This window comes from Colossoma macropomum, unplaced genomic scaffold, assembly GCF_904425465.1.
Source record: "Colossoma macropomum unplaced genomic scaffold, Colossoma_macropomum, whole genome shotgun sequence".
Taxonomy (NCBI): domain Eukaryota; kingdom Metazoa; phylum Chordata; class Actinopteri; order Characiformes; family Serrasalmidae; genus Colossoma; species Colossoma macropomum.
In genome coordinates, this window is record NW_023494804.1 from 2,984,582 (window position 1) to 3,006,583 (window position 22,002).

The 22,002-nt window shown below is 40.0% G+C and overlaps 1 protein-coding gene across 1 annotated transcript in view; it reads right to left on the reverse strand.

Annotated features, from left to right (window-relative positions):
• Positions 1 to 22,002, reverse strand: part of efnb3a (ephrin-B3a) — an 80,733-nt gene that overhangs the window by 19,007 nt on the left and 39,724 nt on the right. The window contains exons 2-3 of the mRNA XM_036595684.1: positions 18,132 to 18,284; positions 17,318 to 17,460 (exon numbers count right to left, since the gene is read on the reverse strand). Of these exons, the coding sequence (XP_036451577.1) occupies positions 17,318 to 17,460; positions 18,132 to 18,284 (296 nt within the window). The remainder of the gene's footprint in view (positions 1 to 17,317; positions 17,461 to 18,131; positions 18,285 to 22,002) is intronic.

The window sequence follows — 22,002 nt, forward strand, 5'->3', positions numbered from 1 at the left end:
TGCTGGGCTGGTGCCATGTTTTCCCAGGTGGTTGCTAAGGTGTTGCTGAGCTGTTGCCATGTTTTCCCAGGTGGTTGCTAAGGTGTTGCTAGGCTGTTGCCATGTTTCCCCAGGTGGTTGCTAAGGTGTTGCTAGGCTGTTGCCATGTTTCCCCAGGTGGTTGCTAAGGTGTTGCTTGGCTGTTGCCATGTTTCCCCAGGTGGTTGCTAAGGTGTTGCTAGGCTGTTGCTACATTATCCTATATAGGTGGTAAAGTATTGATAAGCAGTTGCTGTTGTATCCCAGGTGGCTGCTAATATGTGTGTATATGTGTGTGCTAGTAAGTGAATTTGTATGTAAGGCTGAACGATTTGGGGAAAATATTTAATTGCGATTTTTTTTAGAAATATTGTGACCACAATTTAAATTATTGTTATTATATATATAAATATATTTTTCTTTGGCCAAGAAATTCAGAATATCCACTTTTTCTGGCTTGAGGCTTGACCTCTGAACACAATGTGCCAGTGATTTGTGGTTGTGATGTGACAACACATGAAGGTTTGGTTGCCTCTGATTGGTCTGACTCATCTACAGGCTGTTCACAAGCTCTTTGATATTAGGTTAAATTTCCCCAATTGAAACTTAAAACAACTTTTTGATAAAGCAGTCTATAATTTAAAAAATGTTTTTCCCCACAATCCAGTAAATTCAGCTAAATAAACAAAACGCATTAAAATATGCAGAAGTGTGTTCCCTGTTGTAAGAATAACTGAGGACAAATGAACAGCACTTTTTATCCCTCCCTTCACGTCCCTGTTTGAATATGTAGAATAAAAGTCCCCTCTCAATCAGCAGCTGTGTTTAATTTTTGAAGTTCATGCATCATTTATGAACAACAGATCGTGAAACTCTTAATGAACGGATGCAGCAAACGTTTTGCACTCAGGCCGAATCCGTTGCCTTGCCATTCCGAACGCTGCTCTACCTGTCCTCCATGTGCGATTCTGCAGAAGAAAGCTCTCTCTCTCTCTCTCTCCCTCTCTCTCTCTGGCTGAGGTAATTATTTTAATTAACTGGGTAATGGCACCTATCAGAGGTATGTGAGCGGATGAGAGAAGCTAAGAGGATTGGTGTGGAAATGGATCCAGAGCGTTCCGCCAAAGCTCCGAACGGAAGTAGAAACACACGCTGCCTCTTCACACACAGGTACACACCATTAACACACACGGTTGGTCCAAAAGCTGCATGGAGACCACCAGCGAAACGGAATACACTGCTACATTTCAGGTAATAGATTAGTCAATTATTCTAGAAAATAAAAAACTCAACAATAACATCTATATATATATATATCGCTGTTGTCGGAAGAAAAACTCCATTTTTGGAACAAATTTCCATTTTTGACGTTTTTCAGTTTTTGACATAATTTGCAAATACATCTTACCCTTTACATTGTCTGTAAATTTCATGATGAATGGACTAAAAGAAATGACCCTAAATTACTTGGAAAAAAATCTGGTTCCATTGACTTACATTAAAAGTAAAACAGGTTTTTTCCTTCTCCTGTAAAGTTACCATTTTGGAGCAGCAATATATATATATATATATACAGTTGTTTGAAGTTGGGGTTGCTGAATAGCATATACGTGACATTACTGTGCAACCAATAACCAAGACTGAACTTTGGATGTAGATTACCTTAAAAAAAATTGAAAGCAAGTCAGTAAAGTTTTTAAATCATTCTGATATTTTTGGAATTCGTTTGTGCCTGTGATGTCATAAAAACCAATATATTTACATGGTATGCATGGTCTGTGGTAGTTTAGCCCCGCCCACTCATACTGAAGTCATAAGGAGTATTTCAGAACGGAGCACTTTCTGAATGAGGTGTAGCAAATCAGAACAGATGTCATTTACATATGTCAGTCTTAAAGGCACAGTTATAAAAACAGCCTGTTTAATTCTAAGGTATGAAGAGACATCCTGTGGCGTAACGATGACTGTTTTTGGAGTGTAAACCCACACAAATGCTATAAGTAGAAAAATTATAATAAAATTAAAAATTCAAATTAAAATACATGAGAAATCTACCATATAGGCCCTGTAATGTTTACATGCTAATGGGCTACAGAATGGCCAGCACAAAATATAAGAGTCTCTCAGCAGGAATGTGGGAACTGGGGTCTGAGGGGGGCGCAGCAGCCCCCCGATCAGGAGGTGCTGCAGCTCAAATTTCAGGACTGCAACTGCTAAAAACAATAATAATAATAATAATAATAATAATACAGAAAGTTGCCTTTTTTATTTTTATTTATATATTTTAAAAATCTGCAGCAGCTGCAATGTTTAAATTAATGCTGTACATTCACTGCAGCGAGTCGAATCGCTTCCCTCGACGGCAGCTGGCATCTAACATGATAATAACATTTTATCAACTGTTATATCTCCCGCTCTGTGTGTGTTCCAGTGTTTAATCTCACCATGTGCCTGTGGGCCTGACGTAATCAATTACTGCGCCACATATCAACAATCTGATTGGTTAATTTACATAAAGTTGGTCCAGAGTGAGAGCAGAGAGAGGATCTGCGTCAGCGATCTGATGTGTCAGTTATGTGTGTATATTGTTGTCTCTCGCTTCATTATAGCGCAATATGACACATTCTGTTTGACGCAAAGCATCAATAATTTCAAACGGAAAAAAGGCGAATAATTAAGCATTACGCCATCGTTCACGTCACATGAATGCTGCTTAGAGTTTCAGCACCTGCAACTTAAAACACCTTCCCGCGTCCCTGTCTCTCAGTGTACGCCAGAAAGTTGGAGCTAAAAGGGAGGGGGTTCTGATAAAGTGTCCAGGAATAAGGGGTTGTGCAGACTAGTCGACTTCACTGCTCGGCAATGACGCGTTAAGCTTGATGTTGACTAGTCACTGATCACATGACTCTGACACTAATAACGTGGACGCCTCAGAGAAGATGATAGATCTCCGGTTTCATGAAGGCTAGAAATGCAAACCAGGGCTCGTTGGAAAGGACACGTCACTCTCTACTGACCTGTGGAGTTTGGCTTCGTTCTAACATTTTCCCGCCAATCTACAGCACTTCAAAGATCAGATATTGAATGTCGTTATCTCTGGTTTCCCAAAGACTTCAAGAAAAAGTCATGAGCGGTTGGAGAGGGGGGCGTAACGCCCTATAATCCTGTAAAGGTTGAAATTGGTTACTCTTGTTGTTGCCGAGTTATGGTGCTCTAAATTTCTATGGATCTCTGGACCTCCGCCGCAGGCAAGCATCTCGGCAAGGCCGCCTAGGTTGCACCTAAGTCAGATATAAATTCTGGAGTCTGTACCTCCGGTTCCCTGAAGGCTAGCAATCTGATCCACAGTGCTTCAAAGATCAGATACTGAACATCGTTTTCTCTGGTTTCCTGAAGACTACGATAAAAAGTCATGTGTCTTTGGTCGGTTAGTCTTAGTTTAGCTGAATTATGGTGCTCTAAATTTCTCTGACTCTCCAGACCTCCACAGTGTGGGAGCATCTCGGCACGGCCGCCTAGGTTTCGCCTAAGTAGGATAAAAAGGTCCGGTCCCCTGTAGGCTAACAGTGTGTTCCAGGGCTCGTTGGAAAGGTCACGTAAGCCTCTACTGACCTGTGGAGTTTGGATTTTTAACATTGCTTGTTCCAAAGCATCCCCTGTGGTTTTACTCATGATGACATGTGATTCTGACGCTAACAACATGGATGCCTTGGAGAAGATAAAATGTGAGCAGCCTGGTGATTTCAGGGTCTGTGTCTGTGGTTTCATGAATGCTAGAAATGCGAACCAGGGCTTGTTGGAAAGGACACGTCACTCTCTACTGACCTGTGGAGTTTGGCTTTGTTCTAACATTTTTCCGCCAATCTACAGCACTTCAAAGATCAGATATTGAATGTCGTTATCTCTGGTTTCCCAAAGACTACAGGACAAAGTCATGTGTTGCTGGAGAGGGGGGCGTAACGCCCTATAATCCTGTAAAGGTTGAAGTTGGTTACTCTTATTGTTGCTGAGTGCCCTAAATGTCTCTGGCTCTCCAGATCTTCACTTTGATCTTCGTCTCGGTGAGGCCGCCTAGGGTGCGCCTAAGTCGGATACAAATTTGCAAGATTCTGGAGTCCGTATCTCCGGCCCCCTGAAGGCTAGCAATGCGAAACCAAGGCTTGTGGCAAAGGGTACGTCTTTCTTCTGGAGTTTGTCATCGTTCTAACATTGCTCTGCTGATCTACAGTTCTTCAAAGATCAATTGTTGAATGTCATTTTTTCCGGTTTCCTACAGACTATGATGAAAAGTCATGTGTGGTTGGAGAGGGGGCTTAACACCCCCTATAATCCTGTAACGTTTAAAGTCAGTTACTCTTATTATCACTGAGTTATGGCACTTTAACTTTCTCTGACTCTTCGGACCCCTACCGTGGACGAGTGTCTTGGCAAGGCCACCTAAGGTGCGCCTAAGTCGGATACACATTTCTGTATCTCCAGTTCCCTGAAGACTAGCAATGTGTTTCAGGGCTCATTGGAAAGGCCTCGTCATGCTCTACTGTGGAGTTTGGCTTCGTGTCAGATTTTTAATGTCGCTTGCAGCAAAGCATCCCTGTGGATCAAACAATCTGAAATTGTGCAGCTCCAACCAGGAATGTGTAGTTAACGTAAAGAATGCTAAATGCTACTAACACTGCTTCAGTGATACAGCAGCAGTGGAGACGTTTCACTACCATCCCAAACACAAACACACCTGGACTGGACTGGACAGAACAGCACTCAGTATAAGTGTTGTGATGAATTCCATTACAGTGATTAGCCAGATTTAATCTGTCCTGCATTGGCCAAAACTTTCCCTCCAAAAACTCTGATCTGACCACGGCATCGTAGCAAATGACTCCCCTCCGGCACGCGACACCCTGACACGATTAGTTCCGCCTTGGCAGATTGTTTTGCATTTTTAAGGACTATTAAAAATTTGGCTGCCGTGAGACGCGAAGCTAAGCCTGATCTACAAATCCCACCGAGCTACACTGCCAGCGCCGCAGGGGGACCGAGCTGAGTGTCTCTGTGAGGAGCGCAGTGTGCATGCAGGGGAAAAGAGGTAGAGAGAGAGAGAGAGAGAGAGAGAGAGAGAGAGAGAGACTGGCAGTGTAAACTAAGAATCGTAATAATAATAATTAGGTATTATATAATACATTACATAAATCATAATTTTATTTATTATAAATAACATTATTACAAAATTTATTTTTTAAGACCTCTACATGGAATGAATAAAATAATTATGGCTATTTTCAGCCAATTTTAATGCACGGTTTCTATGTATTTGCTGAGTTGAAGACATTGGAAAAAATCCTAATAAAAAAAAATAAACATGTGCCACAACTTTTGCAAAGCTGATCAAACACTGTGCAGTAAAATGTGCAGTAAAGGAACCTCTTTTTTAACTTAGGACATCAATCGAAACATGGAATTTGACCGGGACGCCCAAACATGCATATCGCTGCTGTCGGAAGAAAACCTCGTATCTCCAAAGCGGTAACTTCACAGGAGAAGGAAAACATACTTTAATTTTAACGTAAGTCAATGGAACCAGAGGTTTTTCCAAGTCATTTTGGGTCGTTTCTTTCAGTCCATTCATCGTGAAATTTACGCAGAATGTAAAGGGCAACAGGCATTTTCAAATTTTGTCAAAAACTGAAAAACGTCAAAAATGGAGACACGAGGTTTTCTTCCGACAGCAGCGATAAACCTGTGGTATCGTTATCATTATTTTGGCAAATGAACACTAAGCAACCACATAGATCATGAATAACATTTGATTTAAGTGTAACAGTAACTATATACAAACAAAGAAGCTGATTGGATGGCAGCCCGTCATGACATCATGTTCTATTCATTTTTGTTTAACAGTTTGATTTTTCCTCCTGTTTGTTTTTGCAAACATTTGATTAAACAAATCACTATTACAGTTTTCCTGGTGCATTCTGTCCATTCCGTGTTCACAAACGCTACATAATGGAAATATCATGATTCATATCATCTATGGTGAAAATATCTTTAAATATCGTGATGTTATTTCTGCCATATCGCCCAGCCTTAGTGTAAACTCAGCCTTGCTAACACTCTCTTTCTACTCCTTCAGTCCATCTCCTGCCTTTCAACACCATCCCTCTCTCTTTCTCTTGCTCTCCTTCCTCTCTCACTCTCTCTCTCCATCCCTCGCTCCATCTCTAAAGAACAGCTGGTGAGGAGAATTCCCCCACTCTACCCCCCGTCACACACACACTAATCTCTCTCTCAGCTCACACGTCTGTCTGTCAAAAGACTCTTTATTCACTGTGTGGAATGTGTCTGCGCATGAGTGTGTGTGTGTCTCTGGAATCACTATGAGCGACCAAAGAGTGTCCAAATCTGCATTACAATCCCATTACAAAAAGAAATACACTGCAATATGTTAACAATATAATAAAATATCACAATATAAACAGATCACATTTTATGTTTTATTTTGATCCAATATGCTAAATTCAGCAAATAAACTTCTAAAATGCACAGGGCTGCACAAACTTCTGCATACAACTGTATATCTATACTACACTACATGGCCAAAAGTATGTGGACACCCCACCTAATTATTGAGTTCTAAGGTTTCAGCCACACCCATTACAAACAGGTGTATAAAATCAAGCACACAGCCACGCAATCTCCATAGACAAACACTGGCAGTAGAATGGGTCGTACTGAACAGCTCAGTGACTTTAAAGGTAGCACTGTCACAGGATGCCATAGGAAGTCTGTGAAATTTCTGCGCTACTAGATCTGCCCCAGTCAACTGTAAGTGCTATTGTTGTGAAATGGAAGCAACAACAGTTCAGCTATGAAGCAGTAGATCATGCAAACTCACAGAATGTGGCTACATAGTGCATAAAAATCACCTATCCTCTGTTGCATCGTTCACTACAAAGTCTCTAGAAGCAACATTAGCACAAGAACTGTGCGTCAGGAGCTTCATGAAATGGGTTTCCATGGCTGAGCAGCTGCATGCAAACCCAAGATCACTATGCGCAATGCCAAGTGTCGGCTGGAGTGGTGTAAAGCGCCGCCACTGGACTCTGGAGCAGTGGAAATGTTCTCCGGAGTGATGAATCAGCTTCACTATCTGGCATTCTGATGATGAATCTGGGTTTGGTGGATGAAGAACGCTACCTCCTGGAATGCAGAGTGCCAACAGTAAAGTGTAGTGGATATCTGAAAGTTAGCCGAATAATGAATAGACCACCCTTTTTCAAAATTAAAAGCTCAATAAGTTTATATGAATCACATGAATGGTACGGTTATCATTCCAAATGATTTTTATTTGTGGTTTTGGTTCATTTATTAGTAAGATTTAAATATTAAAAGTACACTGAGGTTGTCATTTTGGGTGGGCAAGTAACAACTGTTGGTGGGCTTAGGCCCTCAGGGCCCTATCATACTGCCGCCACTTCTCTATAGACCACTGCAGCATCGCTGTAAGAGGAGAACAGGCATGTTTACAAAAGACGGCATGGTTAAATTTTTCATTTTGGCTGGAGTGCCCCTTTAAGTCAATGCGTGAATGTAAGTCTAGCGTAGGTTATTGAGCCTATGAAATTTAACCTTTAAGACAATTTATCAGCTTTGAGAGGGGTGTGCGCGCGAGTGTGTGTGTGTGTGTGTGCGCCTGTGTGTGTGTGGCTGTATGAGCAGCTGTCGGAGCCAGAAGGTTAATGAATCACTGTGTAAAACCTTCTCTATCCAATTAGTCTGAGTCTAACAGCATGACCTTTATAAGAGAGAGAGATGTAGAGCGCACACACGCTGCTGAGATCAGACCAGCCGACAGACACATGCAGCACGAGAACACGAGAACACAGCTGAACACTCAGACAGACACACACACAAACACAGACTCACACACACACACACACTCACACACACACACACACATACACCGACTGTACTGCACGGCTCCGATTGTTGACCCAGTTTGGGAGGCGACGTGTCACTTTGTGTTACTCACAGCCATCACACAACCGACTCACTATACAAAGCGCACAACATCACACGGACTCGCACTGTGCGCTGGGCTACGGAGTGCAGCGTTCTATACAGTCGTATGCCAATGTCTGAACACCCCCGGTCAAATAACGTTATGTTTTTAGTGCACGATTTCTATTTTATGCTTTTGAGTTTAACACATTGGAAATGTTAAATTCAATATGATAAATTCAGCAAATAAACAGTAATCATGCATTAAAACGTGTCAAAGTGTGTTCTCTGCAGAGGATGTGTGAAACTATTTACACTTAGAAAATCAACAACATGGAATTATGTACTGTATATTATTACTGTATACACTGTCAGAACTAAACCTCATGTATGCACAACAGTAACTGTACAAGAGAAGCAAAAATTACTGTTATGTTTCAATGTAAGTTAATGTAACAAGATTTTCTAAGGCATTTTGAACTGCTTCTATTGGTTTTCTATAGGTCAGTAACCAGGAGCAGGTATGAAATAATGAAAATGGAGGATTGCAACAATATACTGTACTGTAAATACTGCATATGTAAATATATGTTATATACATACACACACACACACACACACACACACACACACACATATATATATATATATATATATATATATATATATATATATATGTTATATACATACACAGACATATATACATATATAGGTTTATCCTTCTGGGTTGCGGGGGGAGGGGGGGGTGCTTGAGCCTATCCCAGTGGTCATTGGGCAGAAGGCAGGAAACGTATATATGTATACATAGGTTGATGTTAGGTTTATGCTTAAATGCTTCAAATATAAGACAAACACAGTTCATATTTATTTGTATTAGGACTATTTGAAAAATAGGACATTTGTGTCAAACTTAAAAACGCATTACGTTTGTTGTGTTGGAAACAACATGTTTTAATCAGACTAAGACATTTGTTTTTGCTCATCTATCTAAACGGGGCTAGTGAGTTTCTGATCATTAGTTCTTTGCAGTTCTTCCGTAGGTAGGTTAGAAAAGGGTTCTTCTATTGTTACAAGCTTGAGATCGTAACAGTAGCAGAATCCTTTTTGGTGCTATATCACAACACTACGCCAACGATGGGACCTGCGCCATACCTAGGATCTGAATTTCATTTGAAAATGAGAATTTAACCTACGTGCTTAAAAAAATGGGGTTCCTTAGGAAATGCAATGGTTATGTTTAGAACAGTGAGTTCTATTAAGAACGATTTTCATGCTTAATTGCTTATTTGCAGGTGAAATCGTTCTTCGTATCGATGGAAAATGTGCTGTATATGGCTCTACATAGAACCTTTTTTTGAAAACGGTTCTGTGTAAAACCAAAAAGCGTTCTTCTATTGCTACAGGCCTGAGATCATAACAGTTGCAGAACCCTTTTTGGTGCTATCTAGAACTATACACAACACATTTTCCCTCAATCTGAAGAAACATTTCACCATGCAAAGAACCGTTTTGAGCATGAAATGGTTCTATACAGAACTTAGTTTGCCTTTATTAAAGAACCCTTGAAGAAGCACCTTTTTTTAGTGTGTAGGCCAAAAAATGAGCACATACAATATTAAAAATGAGCAATATGAAGCAAATGTTAGCCTGCCTGCCAATTGTGTCCTAATGTCCATATACAATTCAACACAGGTGGGATGTAAGTTCGGCTGGGTGGGCTGCCCAGCTTATTTTATGTTAGGGCAAACTGATTTGAAATTAATAAAACACTCCAAATGTAGGTGTTCTGACAAAAAACGAGCACACTAAAGTTCTCATGAGGCCGAATGGGTTTTTTGCTGGTGTTCTGTAGTTCGTTCAACCTCACAACAGTAGCTAAAACCAACAGAGTGCATTTGCGGTTGTGCTTGATTTTGCTGCTTGGTTTGCTTGGAGAAAAATGACTGTGTTTCTCCAGAAACTGGCTGATCCTCAGCTCTGAGGAGCGAGATATGCTAATGCCACACATACATGCTCACGGTTCATGTCTTCTGTTATTTCAGCTTAACCTTGATAAATAAACCAACAAGTGCTCTTCAATAATTAACAACCCTCTACAACAAGCACTTATACACACCGACGCGCAGCCCCGCATGAACACGCACAAAGAGGAAACATCTGAAACGCACATCACAACACGAGCCGAGTCAACAGACTCGCTCGCAGAACCATGTTGGACGTTCGGGGCGCTGCACCAGCGCGAACGAGCGCTTCTCTCTGGTGGTGAGTGATTGAATGGTGTATGTGTGGTGTGGTTGTTTTTAGCCTGGGTTTGAATGCTAGGCTAAAATGCTCCACTGGGAACTCTCTCAGTGCTCAGAGATCAAAGTTTCATCCAAAAAGCTCCGAGCGCTTCTGCGCTCCCAGACGGATCAGTCTGGAGCAGAGCCGACTGAACGAGCTCCACACACAACCACACACCTAAAAACAACAGCCAAACACGCTTAAAAAGAGAGTTCGGCTAAAATTTAATTGTACAAAATTCCCAGAGGCTAATGTAGCTAACAAGTAATCTTAGCTTACAGCTAATCAAATAACAATAGACTGCACGCCTAAAGCCTCATTCACACTAGATATTTGCAGTTTGCATCACCTCACATTGACTGGACCAGAAGAAAAGAACCCTCTGTGCTATATATATATATATATGTGTATATATATATATATATATATATATATATATATATATATATATATATATATATATATATACAACAGTTAGTTCCGGCCACGCAAGCTGATTGGTTAAGAAACGTTAAAAATTTTGTTTTTCACAAACACTGTATCACTCCGCTGAGGTGACTTCGACAGCTGTAGGAGACGCTCAAGCCATTTGAACGTTTTTACTTCTTACTTTGCCACAAACAGAAAATGGACACTTTTAAGATCACATTTGACCGACAGCCGATTTGGTCAGACTCTGAAGATGAGACGACACTAAATTCCCAAACTGTCATCACCACTGAGCAGCTTTTCAGTCGGCAGCTGTGACAGAAGAACAGCTAAACAACCTGGAATCAACCAGAAATGAACCCAACACCATTCGCCAAACTAAATGGGCTGTAAGATGCTTTACAGACTGGCTGGAACAAAACAACATTAATACTGATCTGGCAAAAAATGACAAAACTGAGCTAAACTTGATATTGTAGCAGTTTTATGGCTCAGTCTGATTTGGTCAGACTCTGAAGATCAGACTACACGTTTGGCGAATGGTATTGGGTTCATTTCTGGCTGATTCCAGGTTGTTTAGCTGTTCTTCTGTCACAGCTGGTGACTGAAAAGCTGCTCAGTGGTGATGACAGTTTGGGAATTTAGTGTGAGGAGCTGGAGAACGAACTGCCGGCTGTGCAGCGAGTGGGCGGAGCTCGTTACTCTGACGTAGCAACAAGCTGCTCGTTAAGGAACTATAATTTGGTGAAGGAACTGCGAACATTAAAACATATTAAACGCCGCGTTCACGGCCCAGTTTATTAATTTATTACTGTATTTATTTAACTGTTGTATTAAAGCAGTAGAACACTCGAGGAGTGTGTTATCGCTTTTTTTCTGCATTAACTTTTAACATACCTCGGCCGCCACCCTACTGCAAGTGTTCTCAACAAGTGAGAGATTTGTACAGGGCCCACAAGAGCACCTGTATAGAAAGAAATGGTCCCTAATGGCCTAATAGAAGTATGTTTTTCATAGCGTGATGTCAAACTGAATGAAACTTAGACAGAGTTAAAAGAAATCTACTTTATTCACACAGAATTCAGTACATCTAAGAAATCAGGACTCAGGTTTAATCAAATATGGACCTGATGACCAGATAATTAGAAGCTGGCTGTCGTGGTTTTGGGGAATGTTCTACCGTTCGGACGCTTCTGACGCTCATTTTCTGGCACTACGTTAACTCTTCGGTGGCTTGAGTGGCTCATATTGGTAGGGCTCAAGACACTCCGTCTAATCAGAAACACCTTCCCTCATCGAAGTCGGTAGCTAGTGTTAACTATAAAAACACAGCAGCCCAGCCCGTCCGGTTTCCCTCGCAACCCCACCTCCAAAGTATTTTTCAAAGGTGAAACTGGGAAGTTCTGTAAAATGCGGTAGTTAAGATGCCTTGGCCTAGCATGTCGGTGTGAACTGTACTATAGTACTACACTACAGTCTTACAAGCGACACGAACATCTCTATTTTAAACTGTGAATGGTTGTGTTTGTGTTGCTGAGTAACTCACAAATGCAAATGGTCACACACAGATACTCAGCCCCCTGCAGGCGGTGCCTCCTGTGCAGCGCCCTTCAGCCTCTACCAGCCCATTACAGCCAATTAGGAGCCTCCAGCTTCTGCTGAAACACAACACACCCTCCACCTTTCCCTCCCTCTCTCCTTTCTTTCTTTCTGTCTCTCTTTCTCTGCTCTAGCTCATTACTGGCATATTGTATAAATTACCAAATGCCACAATAGGTTAATTAAAAATGATTTCCCCAAGGAAGAAACACACACACACACACACACACACACACACACATACACACACACACACACACACACATACAAGCTCTTTCTCTCTATTATACACACACAATCCTGCACGCACACCCTCACACAACCTATCCAATTCAATCCATCTCTTCCGTGTACCAAAGGCATAAATACAATTCTGAAGCGTTTAGCCGCAGAGTGAGTATTAGCCGCAGAGCTACGTTCCACTAAACCGGGAATTTCCAATGTCCGACTAAAGAACACAAAGAAACCCCCTCAACTGGGAATTACTTTACAGGAATGTGTTCTTAACCTAGAGTTTAACATTATATGTCATATTATCAGTAATAATATACCATTTTTCTATTTTTTTTGTTTGTTTTTTGTAATTTGTACTCGCCCCAGTTTAGTTGCTAGCCGCTAGCTAGCACTTCCTCAGTCACACTGTTACGGACTGGTTTTCAACCAGTTCATAATAAACAATTAGAACTGGACAATGAAGCAAAACCGTGTTTTTATTTTCACATTAAGTTTTTTAAAAATGGTTAACAAACCACAAAGATAGCACTACTGAAGTGAGCCAACCACTAGTGGTTAAAGCCACTCCAGCAAAGCCAGCTCTCCAGCTGAAAGCCTTTTAAGCGAGACCAAACACTTACGGCAAAGAAAACAGACGGAACAGAGGGTCTTCACACCGCCTCCCTCAAAAAGTATTAGCGTACCACACACAAATGAAGCAACCTCTGCAAACGTGCAAAAGAAATGTACTGTTCCTACCAAACTAGCAAAGAGATTAGAGTTCTCTATTTGAGTTTCAGATCGGTGAACTTACACACAGTATTAGTTAAATCCATAACACTGACCATACAACTTTGCTGTTTTGGAAAAGTAAATAGATCATAAATGTTGAATATCACTAATATTGGAAGGCTAGCTTGTTGCTAACTACATTTGATTTCTTGAGGTGTCCATGTTCTTTTCACAGCTCGAATGTGTGGAGGTCAAAAATTATGCAATACTGAGTTCTGCTTTCCAACTGACTTTCCAGCGTAGCTGCAGTGTGTGATTATTAGCTGTTGTTTGAGTATTAGCTGTAGTTTGTGAGTATTAGCCGCAGTGAGTATTAGCTGTTGTGTGAGTATTAACCACAGTGTGTGAGTATTAGCTGCAGTTTGTGAGTATTAGCCGCAGTGAGTATTAGCTGTTGTGTGAGTATTAACCACAGTGTGTGAGTATTAGCTGCAGTGTGCGATTATTAGCTGTTGTGTATTAGCTGCAGTTTGTGAGTGTTAGCTGCAGTTTGTGAATTAGCTGCAGTGTGTGAGTATTAGCTGCAGTGAGTGAGTATTAGCTGCAGTGCGTAAGTATTAGCTGCAGTGTGTGAGTATTAGCTGCAGTGTGTGAGTATTAACTGTTGTTTGAGTATTAGCTGCAGTGCGTGAGTATTAGCTGCAGTGAGTGAGTATTAAGTGTTGTTTGGGTATTAGCTGCAGTGTGTGAGTATTAGCAGCAGTGTGTGAGTATTAGCTGCAGTTCATGAGTATTAGCTGCAGTGTGTGAGTATTAGCTGCAGTTGGTATTAGTTGCAGTGAGTGAGTATTAGTTGCAGTGAGTATTAGCTGCAGTGTGAGTATTAGTTGTTGCTTGAGTATTAGCTGCAGTGTGTGAGTATGAGCTAGTGTGTGAGTATTAGCTGCAGTGTGTGAGTATTAGCTGTTTGAATATTAGCTGCAGTGTGTGAGTATTAGCTGTTGCTTGAGTATTAGCTGCAGTGTGTGAGTATTAGCTGTTGCTTGAGTATTAGCTGCAGTGTGTGAGTGTTAGCTGCAGTGTGTATTAGCTGCTGTTTGAGTATTAACTGCAGTATGTGAGTATTAGCTGTTGCTTGAGTATTAGCTGCAGTGTGTGAGTGTTAGCTGCAGTGTGTATTAGCTGCTGTTTGAGTATTAACTGCAGTATGTGAGTATTAGCTGCAGTGAGTGAGTTTTAGCTGTTGTTTGAATATTAGCTGCAATGTGCGAGTATTAGCTGCAGTGCGTGAGTATTAGCTGCTGTTTGAGTATTAGCTGCAGTGTGTGAGTATTAGTTGCAGTGTGTGAGTATTAGCTGTTGTTTGAATATTAGCTGCAGTCTGTGAGTATTAGCTGCAGTGAGCGAGTTTTAGCTGTTGTTTGAGTATTAGCTGCAGTGTGTGAGTATTAGCTGCTGTTTGAGTATTAGCTGCAGTGTGTGAGTATTAGCTGCAGTGTGTGAGTATTAGCTGCTGTTTGAGTATTAGCTGCAGTGTGTGAGTATTAGCTGCAGTGTGTGAGTATTAGTTGCAGTGAGTATTAGCTGCAGTGTGAGTATTAGTTGTTGCTTGAGTATTAGCTGCAGTGAGCGAGTTTTAGCTGTTGTTTGAGTATTAGCTGCAGTGTGTGAGTATTAGCTGCAGTGTGTGAGTATTAGCTGTTGTTTGAATATTAGCTGCAGTCTGTATTAGTTGCAGTGAGTGAGTATTAGCTGTTGTTTGAGTATTAGCTGCAGTGTGTGAATATTAGTTGCAGTGAGTGAGTATTAGCTGCAGTGAGTGAGTATTAGCTGTTGTTTGAGTATTAGCTGCAGTGTGTGAGTATTAGCTGCAGTGTGTGAGTATTAACTGCGGGACTAGTATTAGCCACAGGGTATGAGAATTAGCTGTTATGTGAGTATTGGCCCCAGTTTGGTTTTCAGTGGTAGCAGAGTTAGTATTAATGTGTTCAGGAAATACCATCATCCAGCAACTGCTTGAGGTTTCAAATTCCTGTCATCAATATAAAGATACGTAATTATCAGCTACATTAAAAATACATTAAAAACACATCAGCCCGGAGACGGTGGCGTAATGACAAACTGTTGGTGCATCTGCGGCTCACATAAACCCCAGACTGCTTAATTACAGGTGAGACGGGATTTCCTGTTTACTGTCAGCCTGCGGGGCACTAACACACCCATACACACACACAGACCCGCCTTTACACCATCATATATCTGTATATGAGTCACACAAAGAAATACAGTGTCCACAGTGGAGTCTAAAAGTCTGAGAGCACTAGTGAAAATGCCTTTATTTTGCTAATGCTTTGACTTTTCTAATTTAATACAACATTTTTCATTACAAATTACATCATCAGTATAACATTTAAAGAGTGAAGAGCTGAATCTTTGAAAATCTTAACATGAATTCAGAGAGTTTCTTAGTATTTGGTCGTGCTTAATGACGCTCGAGCTGCTGTGAACTCCATAAAATTGTACAGAAGCCTCTGAAGAGCAGATCAAATCCTCCAGAGAGTCGTCTGAACACAGACTTCAATGGAAGAGAACTATCTGACCTTTTAGTACAAAGGCCTTAACATGGTCAATGTCACGAATCTGATTAAATTTGAATAGAGATCTAGAAATAGAGCAAAATCATAATTTCTTCTCCCATCATTTCTTCTCCTGCTCCAGAGGGTGGTGAAAACTGCCCAACGCATCACAGGTACCCATCACCCACCACTGCCTGGGCAGAGCGAGGAACATCATCAAGGACGTTTCCCATTCTAACCGTGGACTTTTTACCCTCCTCCCATCTGGCATTACAGGAGCCTCTGCTCCCGATCCAGCAGGCTCAGGAAGAGCTTCTTCCCTGAGGCTGTGACCCTGCTGACCTCCACACTGTCACTTTAACTGCATCTTACTATACTGACTACACTGTTATTGTACTTTATGTCCTAGTATTAGTGCACTATTCATACCTGCACGTTTTTACTCTGCATACGTCTCATTTTACATATGCTGCTCTCACAGTACATACTACCTACATAGATAGATAGATAGATAGATAGATAGATCGTTATTTTCATTGTTAAAAACAATGAACAACCATTTAGCAGCTCTAGAATTGACAGCAAAGACATAAACAAAAGAAATCAGGATCATAAGGCCAAAGACATAAATATAAACACAATAAGATAGTATATTCAACATACTAGTGAAAATGAAATGATATATAGCGCACAATGAAAGATATTGCAGTCTTAGTCTAGTCTGAGTCTCAGTCTTAGCCTTAGGGAGGAGCGGGAGGGGAGGAGGGACTTATACATCTGACTGCCTGTGGAAAGAAGCTGTATTTGGCTGCTCTCCACTCACTCTGTATACGTGTATATTATATTTATACTTGCACATGTACTTTTTACCACTCTACTTCTGCACTTTATATGTAAATAAAACCGTATTTTGCACATGTATGCTAACTGCATTTCATTGGCTCTGTACCTGCACTCTGCTCAATGACAATAAAACTGAATCTAATCTAATCTAATCTAATCTAATCTTACTTCTAATAACTTTTCTTTGTTTTAAATTTTTCAAAATTCTGTTTTTTTTTTCCAGGATTAAATATATCTAATAACGATATGTGTCATATGTAACATATCGTCGTTGTCCAAAGAAAAACAAAAAATCTCAATTTTTGCTGATTTTTTTAAAATTTAAATTTCATGATGAATAGAAATGCTCCAAAATGTCTTGGAACAAAACCTCTTCAAACTGACTTTCATTAAAAGTAGAGAATGTTTTTTGTCCCTCTACTGTAAAGCTACCATTTTAGAGCAAATATATATAATATATATCGTCGCTGTCCAAAGAAAAACAAGTGTATGTAAAAAATAATAATATATGCTGCATGTTTCCACTTTGCTTGTGCAGGTTAGTCCTGTTTTTCTCTGGTTTTACTACAAAGTCAGAACTTTTTCTGCAGAATATTTACGCTATGAACACAGACAGACACCATGCTCACCTATGATGTAGTAATCGTGGAGGTTTTTGAACTCGTGGCCCCACAGGTTCGGCGAAAACTCCTGGAACTTGATGGTGAAGCGCATGTCTGCGTTCGGCCGGTCGCAGGTCAGCAACAGGTTAGGAGGGCCGATCACTTCACACCTGTAAGAAAGGCAGTCCTGAAATTCACTCTATTCTGTGTAATATATAGGCCAACAAGAGTGATTATTATGTTTACAATAAAGAGTGAAATTATGTTTCTTCACTTCCTTATCATTTATAAACGGATGAATGGGCGACAGGCAGCTACAGACAGGTGGGCAAGCTTGCTAGCTTTTGGTTATGCTGGGTTAACTTTAGCTTGGTGCTAACTGCATGTCTCAGTCATCACTGCCTCGCCTCAAACTGTGAAGCCTGGTTCTGTAATCTTAATAGACTTGATAATGTGGCTTCTGACACATAAGTAAGTCTATTAAGGTGGACAAAATATGGACTCAAGATAAATGCTTCTTTAGTCCATGTTTATAGGTAACAGGACGTTATACAGTGGCAGAAACCACAGAATCAAGACTATTAGAGATACTGAACATCAGTGTTTGAGGCGAGTCTGTGATGATGCAGACATGCAGTCAGCACCATGCTAATAAGTGTTGTGTAGGGTTCCGTTACTTGCTAGTTATATTAACCATCTTCACTCTCATTTAATCTAATTTTGTGTAATTTATGAAAGTTTTTTCTTCCTTTCATCATCATAAATATGTTATTGTTGGATGAAGTCTTAAAAAAAATGAATATTTGGTTTATATTCTGATAATTTAGTAATTCCTACAAACCTGTCGGCCTGTTCGCGCGTGGACACCAGGTACAGTTTGTAGTACTCGTAATCCGAGGTGGAGCGCGGGCCGGCTGGAGCGGACGCCGGACACACCAGGTCCAACCGGTCACCGATCTGAGGGTAAAGCACGTAGCCCCTCTCATCCCCAAACCTGCACACAAACACAGAGAATTTACATGAATACATTAATTACTGTTATTAATACAGCAGTGGATAAGATGTACACAGCGCCGTCACTCACAGAGCAACTTCATCAGACCTTCAGCTCACTGTGATCAAGATATATAATCAATAAATCTATACTGTAGGAACATCATCATTCAAATGTCTACAATATTGTAAACTACACAATTTTGGGGAATAACAAAAACTTCTTAGATGATAAATAATATACTGTAAAGACCGATTTATCTCTTTGACTTAAAATTTGATCATGACTTTTGAAATAAAAAAAAGGGTTCTGGATATTTTTATTTGTACTTTATTCTGGATATTATTTTTATTTGTACAATTATTAAAATACAACCCGTTATTATAGTAAAAAGGCAATTTCATTATTAATATTAATTACAAAATATTAAATAGTACAATTATTAGAAACAATTTCTTAATAATAATAATAATAATAATAATAAAAATAATGTGTTATTATAATAGAAGTATTTTTATAATTATATTGTTTGCAAAATTATATTTTTATTAGAACATGCTGATATTAATTTGCTTACATCTTTATTATTATTCATTTTTGGTACTGTTTAAGAAATATTAAACCTTTTTATATTTTATGTTTTTTAATATAAAAAAACACTTAAACAAAAGTTCTTACTTTTATTACAACTTCATTCTGTTTTTATTGAAACTTATTTGTGGGTGGTTTTGTGAAACCTGTGAATTTGTGTAGTAGTACCACCATATCAGAGTCACTTTATACACTTATAAAGTGCAATAAGATAGATAAGATTATGTATATATTATATGATATTAAGATTTATATTTATACATTATTGAGGACTTCTTGAAACTTTTGAATGTTAGTATGCTTAAATCAGTACATACGAACAATTTTGCTCAATGTGTACATACTCTCATTCTGTATTTAGTGTATTTTGTACACATACAGCAATAATCAGTGGACATATTCACTACATGCGCTACTTTTATTTTTTATTATATTGCACAGTTTCATACTCTAAACAGTGATAAACTGTGACTTTTACTTCTAGGCCTTTATTTTGGCCCCTATATTCAAAACTTGGTGAAAAACACCTCTATGATAAGTTCCTCCATGGGTTTTCTAATACTATGTTAGCCCAAAACTAAAACTAATGCAATGAGAATCTTCTGTTCTGTCTGTTCTAGATTAAACACAGACATTTGAAGCTTGTAAAAGACATGTTATATGTTTTATGTGGATCTTATAACAGACATTATCATATTATTTCAGTACAGAGTCCTGACATAGAGCTGCCGCCGCTGTTTTACATTCCAAACAACTAACTGGAACAGCCAGTGACACATTTAGGACTTCTAGAAGATGTTTATTTCTCATAAAATGGGCCTAACTGGCTTCAGTCCAGCTCCTGACGCCCTAACCAAGGTGCAAAAAAGGGGATCCTGGGGGGACCTTCTAATTAACCTCTTGGACCCCCTGAATGTCTCAAAATTCTTGGGGTCCTTGAAAACAAACTTATTATAACGTTATGCTTTCATTGTTTAGCTGCTTCACCCACAATCAGCTTCTGTCTCTGGTGTTCTTAACTAACTAGATCAGCACTGCTCTGCCTCAGGGTGGCGCTGTAGCAGACTGGTTCACCCAGTTGGTCCTTCATAGTCTAGAAACTGTAACTCTGCCCGGATTCCTCTGAAAAACTTTACAATGAGCTGCAGCAGATCTGTAAATCTGAAAACTCGCCCAGTTTCCCAAGAGTTTGGAGTGAAGAGTGACTGTTCCTCATTTCTCACACTGAAGACAGAAGAGGAGACGAGGAAGATCTCAGTTCATGTGAGGAAGAGCGCAGAACCACACTAGAACAGAGACTTTACAGAAGAACAACTGACAAAACAACATTTTGTTGCAATTGAAGCTGGTTAGCATCAGCAGCCAGCCAATGCTGGGTTAGCAACCCAAATACCAGGGAGTACTTCACACTGGTTCTAACCAATAGGAGAGCTCACTTCAATAATATCTGTCTGCAGAGCTGCAGAGCCACAGTTTCATGCCAGCAGGTTCAGGCCAGTGGCATTCAGCTCATGCACCAACACTAGTTTTGTTTTTTCTTAGCGAGTTTTGGGCTAATCAACATTTAATGTGTGTTTCCAATAAATTTGTGATGAATTTGCTTTGGGCTAACATTATATTTTGAGTCTTAGGCTAAAGCAAATTTTGGTTTGAACGCATATAGAGATTCACAGGGTAAATATTACACAAACTACAGCTGATGTGGCTGTGGGTAAACTAATGGGTTAAGTTGACTCATATATAAAACTTTACCTTAAACAGGCTTAAACTGGGCACCATATTAAGCTTTAGGCTAAAACAAACTTTAGTTTTTGAACGTATCCCTGCTGAAAAAAATGGATTATATAATGGAGGGATCCACACTCATGTCTGTGTGATGCGTATTGTATGTGTGATGTTTATGTGTAGATATGGTCGTGTGGTTGGTGAAGCACAGAGAAGCTGTTGATGTGATTGTTTTTCCACTGGTTTTATATTAAGCTTATTTCATTTAATAGTCTATTCAGGATCTTAACTTTATGTAGTAGTTATTTATTTACAGTGATGGTTAAAGCTTTGTAGCTGGGTAAGTTACAGCATTCCTTAATCCGTGTAGATATTCATAACAGATTAACGTTAGCATCTTCTTACATGAACCTGATGTTAGCTTCTTATTTGCCAGCTTCTTGTTTAAATTTTCCTGTTCCACCTTAAATGGTGCAGCTTCAGGCACCAGAAAGTGACTGCTGCACCATTTAAGGTGGAACGGGAAAGCTCAAACAAGAAGCTGGTGAATAGGAAGCCAACTTCAGCTTTGACCTTCTTACTGTGTTTGGGGGGTTTATTTTATGTTTATGTGGATTAAGAGTAGAAGTGATTCACTCATTGATGGATTTGCTGATGTGTCTGTGTTTCTTGTGCTAAACTCGGTTTTTAACGTCAGGTGCAGACTGAACACTTTCCTGCTGGTCTGGACGGCTAATTATCACGATCAGTTATTAAAGTAATAAAAGCTACTGAGAACAGATCCGTGCAGCCTGGATTAATCTGTGTCTGAGGATTATAACTAAACAGATTTGGTGAAAATCGCTTGAGTAATAAGGAAGTTGTGGCCAATTTAATTCTGAAACTCTTCGTCTCTCAATACAAGTGAATCTGTTCACAAGCGGATCTCGACCTCTCCAACATGGCGGACGCACAGACGTATCGCCTCAGATAGAGAACAACAGACAACGAGCATCTAGGTATGGATATCTATGTTTGTAATGCTCAACTTTACTATAAGGACTTTGTTTACACGGTACAATCACGCTGTCCTACTGCGCATGTGCTCCACTGGCCTGAAGCCGCCACTGCGGGTGTAAATCTGCGGTTCTGCAGCTCTGCAATCAGACCCTGCTCTGTCGCTTGGCTGCATCTACCTAGAATCCACAAAAGAAAACAATCCTGATTGGATCATTTTGGGCGTGATGACTCTATTAAATAAAAAAGATTACAGACATGTCTCCAGAAGTCATTAGGCCTTCCCTGTTAAGGCCCTTATTCTGGAAGGCCCTGGAGTTTCTCCACTGCCTGAGCGGAAATGATCACTTTTCACTCCGTCTCTCTTAATTACGGCACATTTGAAGACCAACTGATCTCGCTTAGT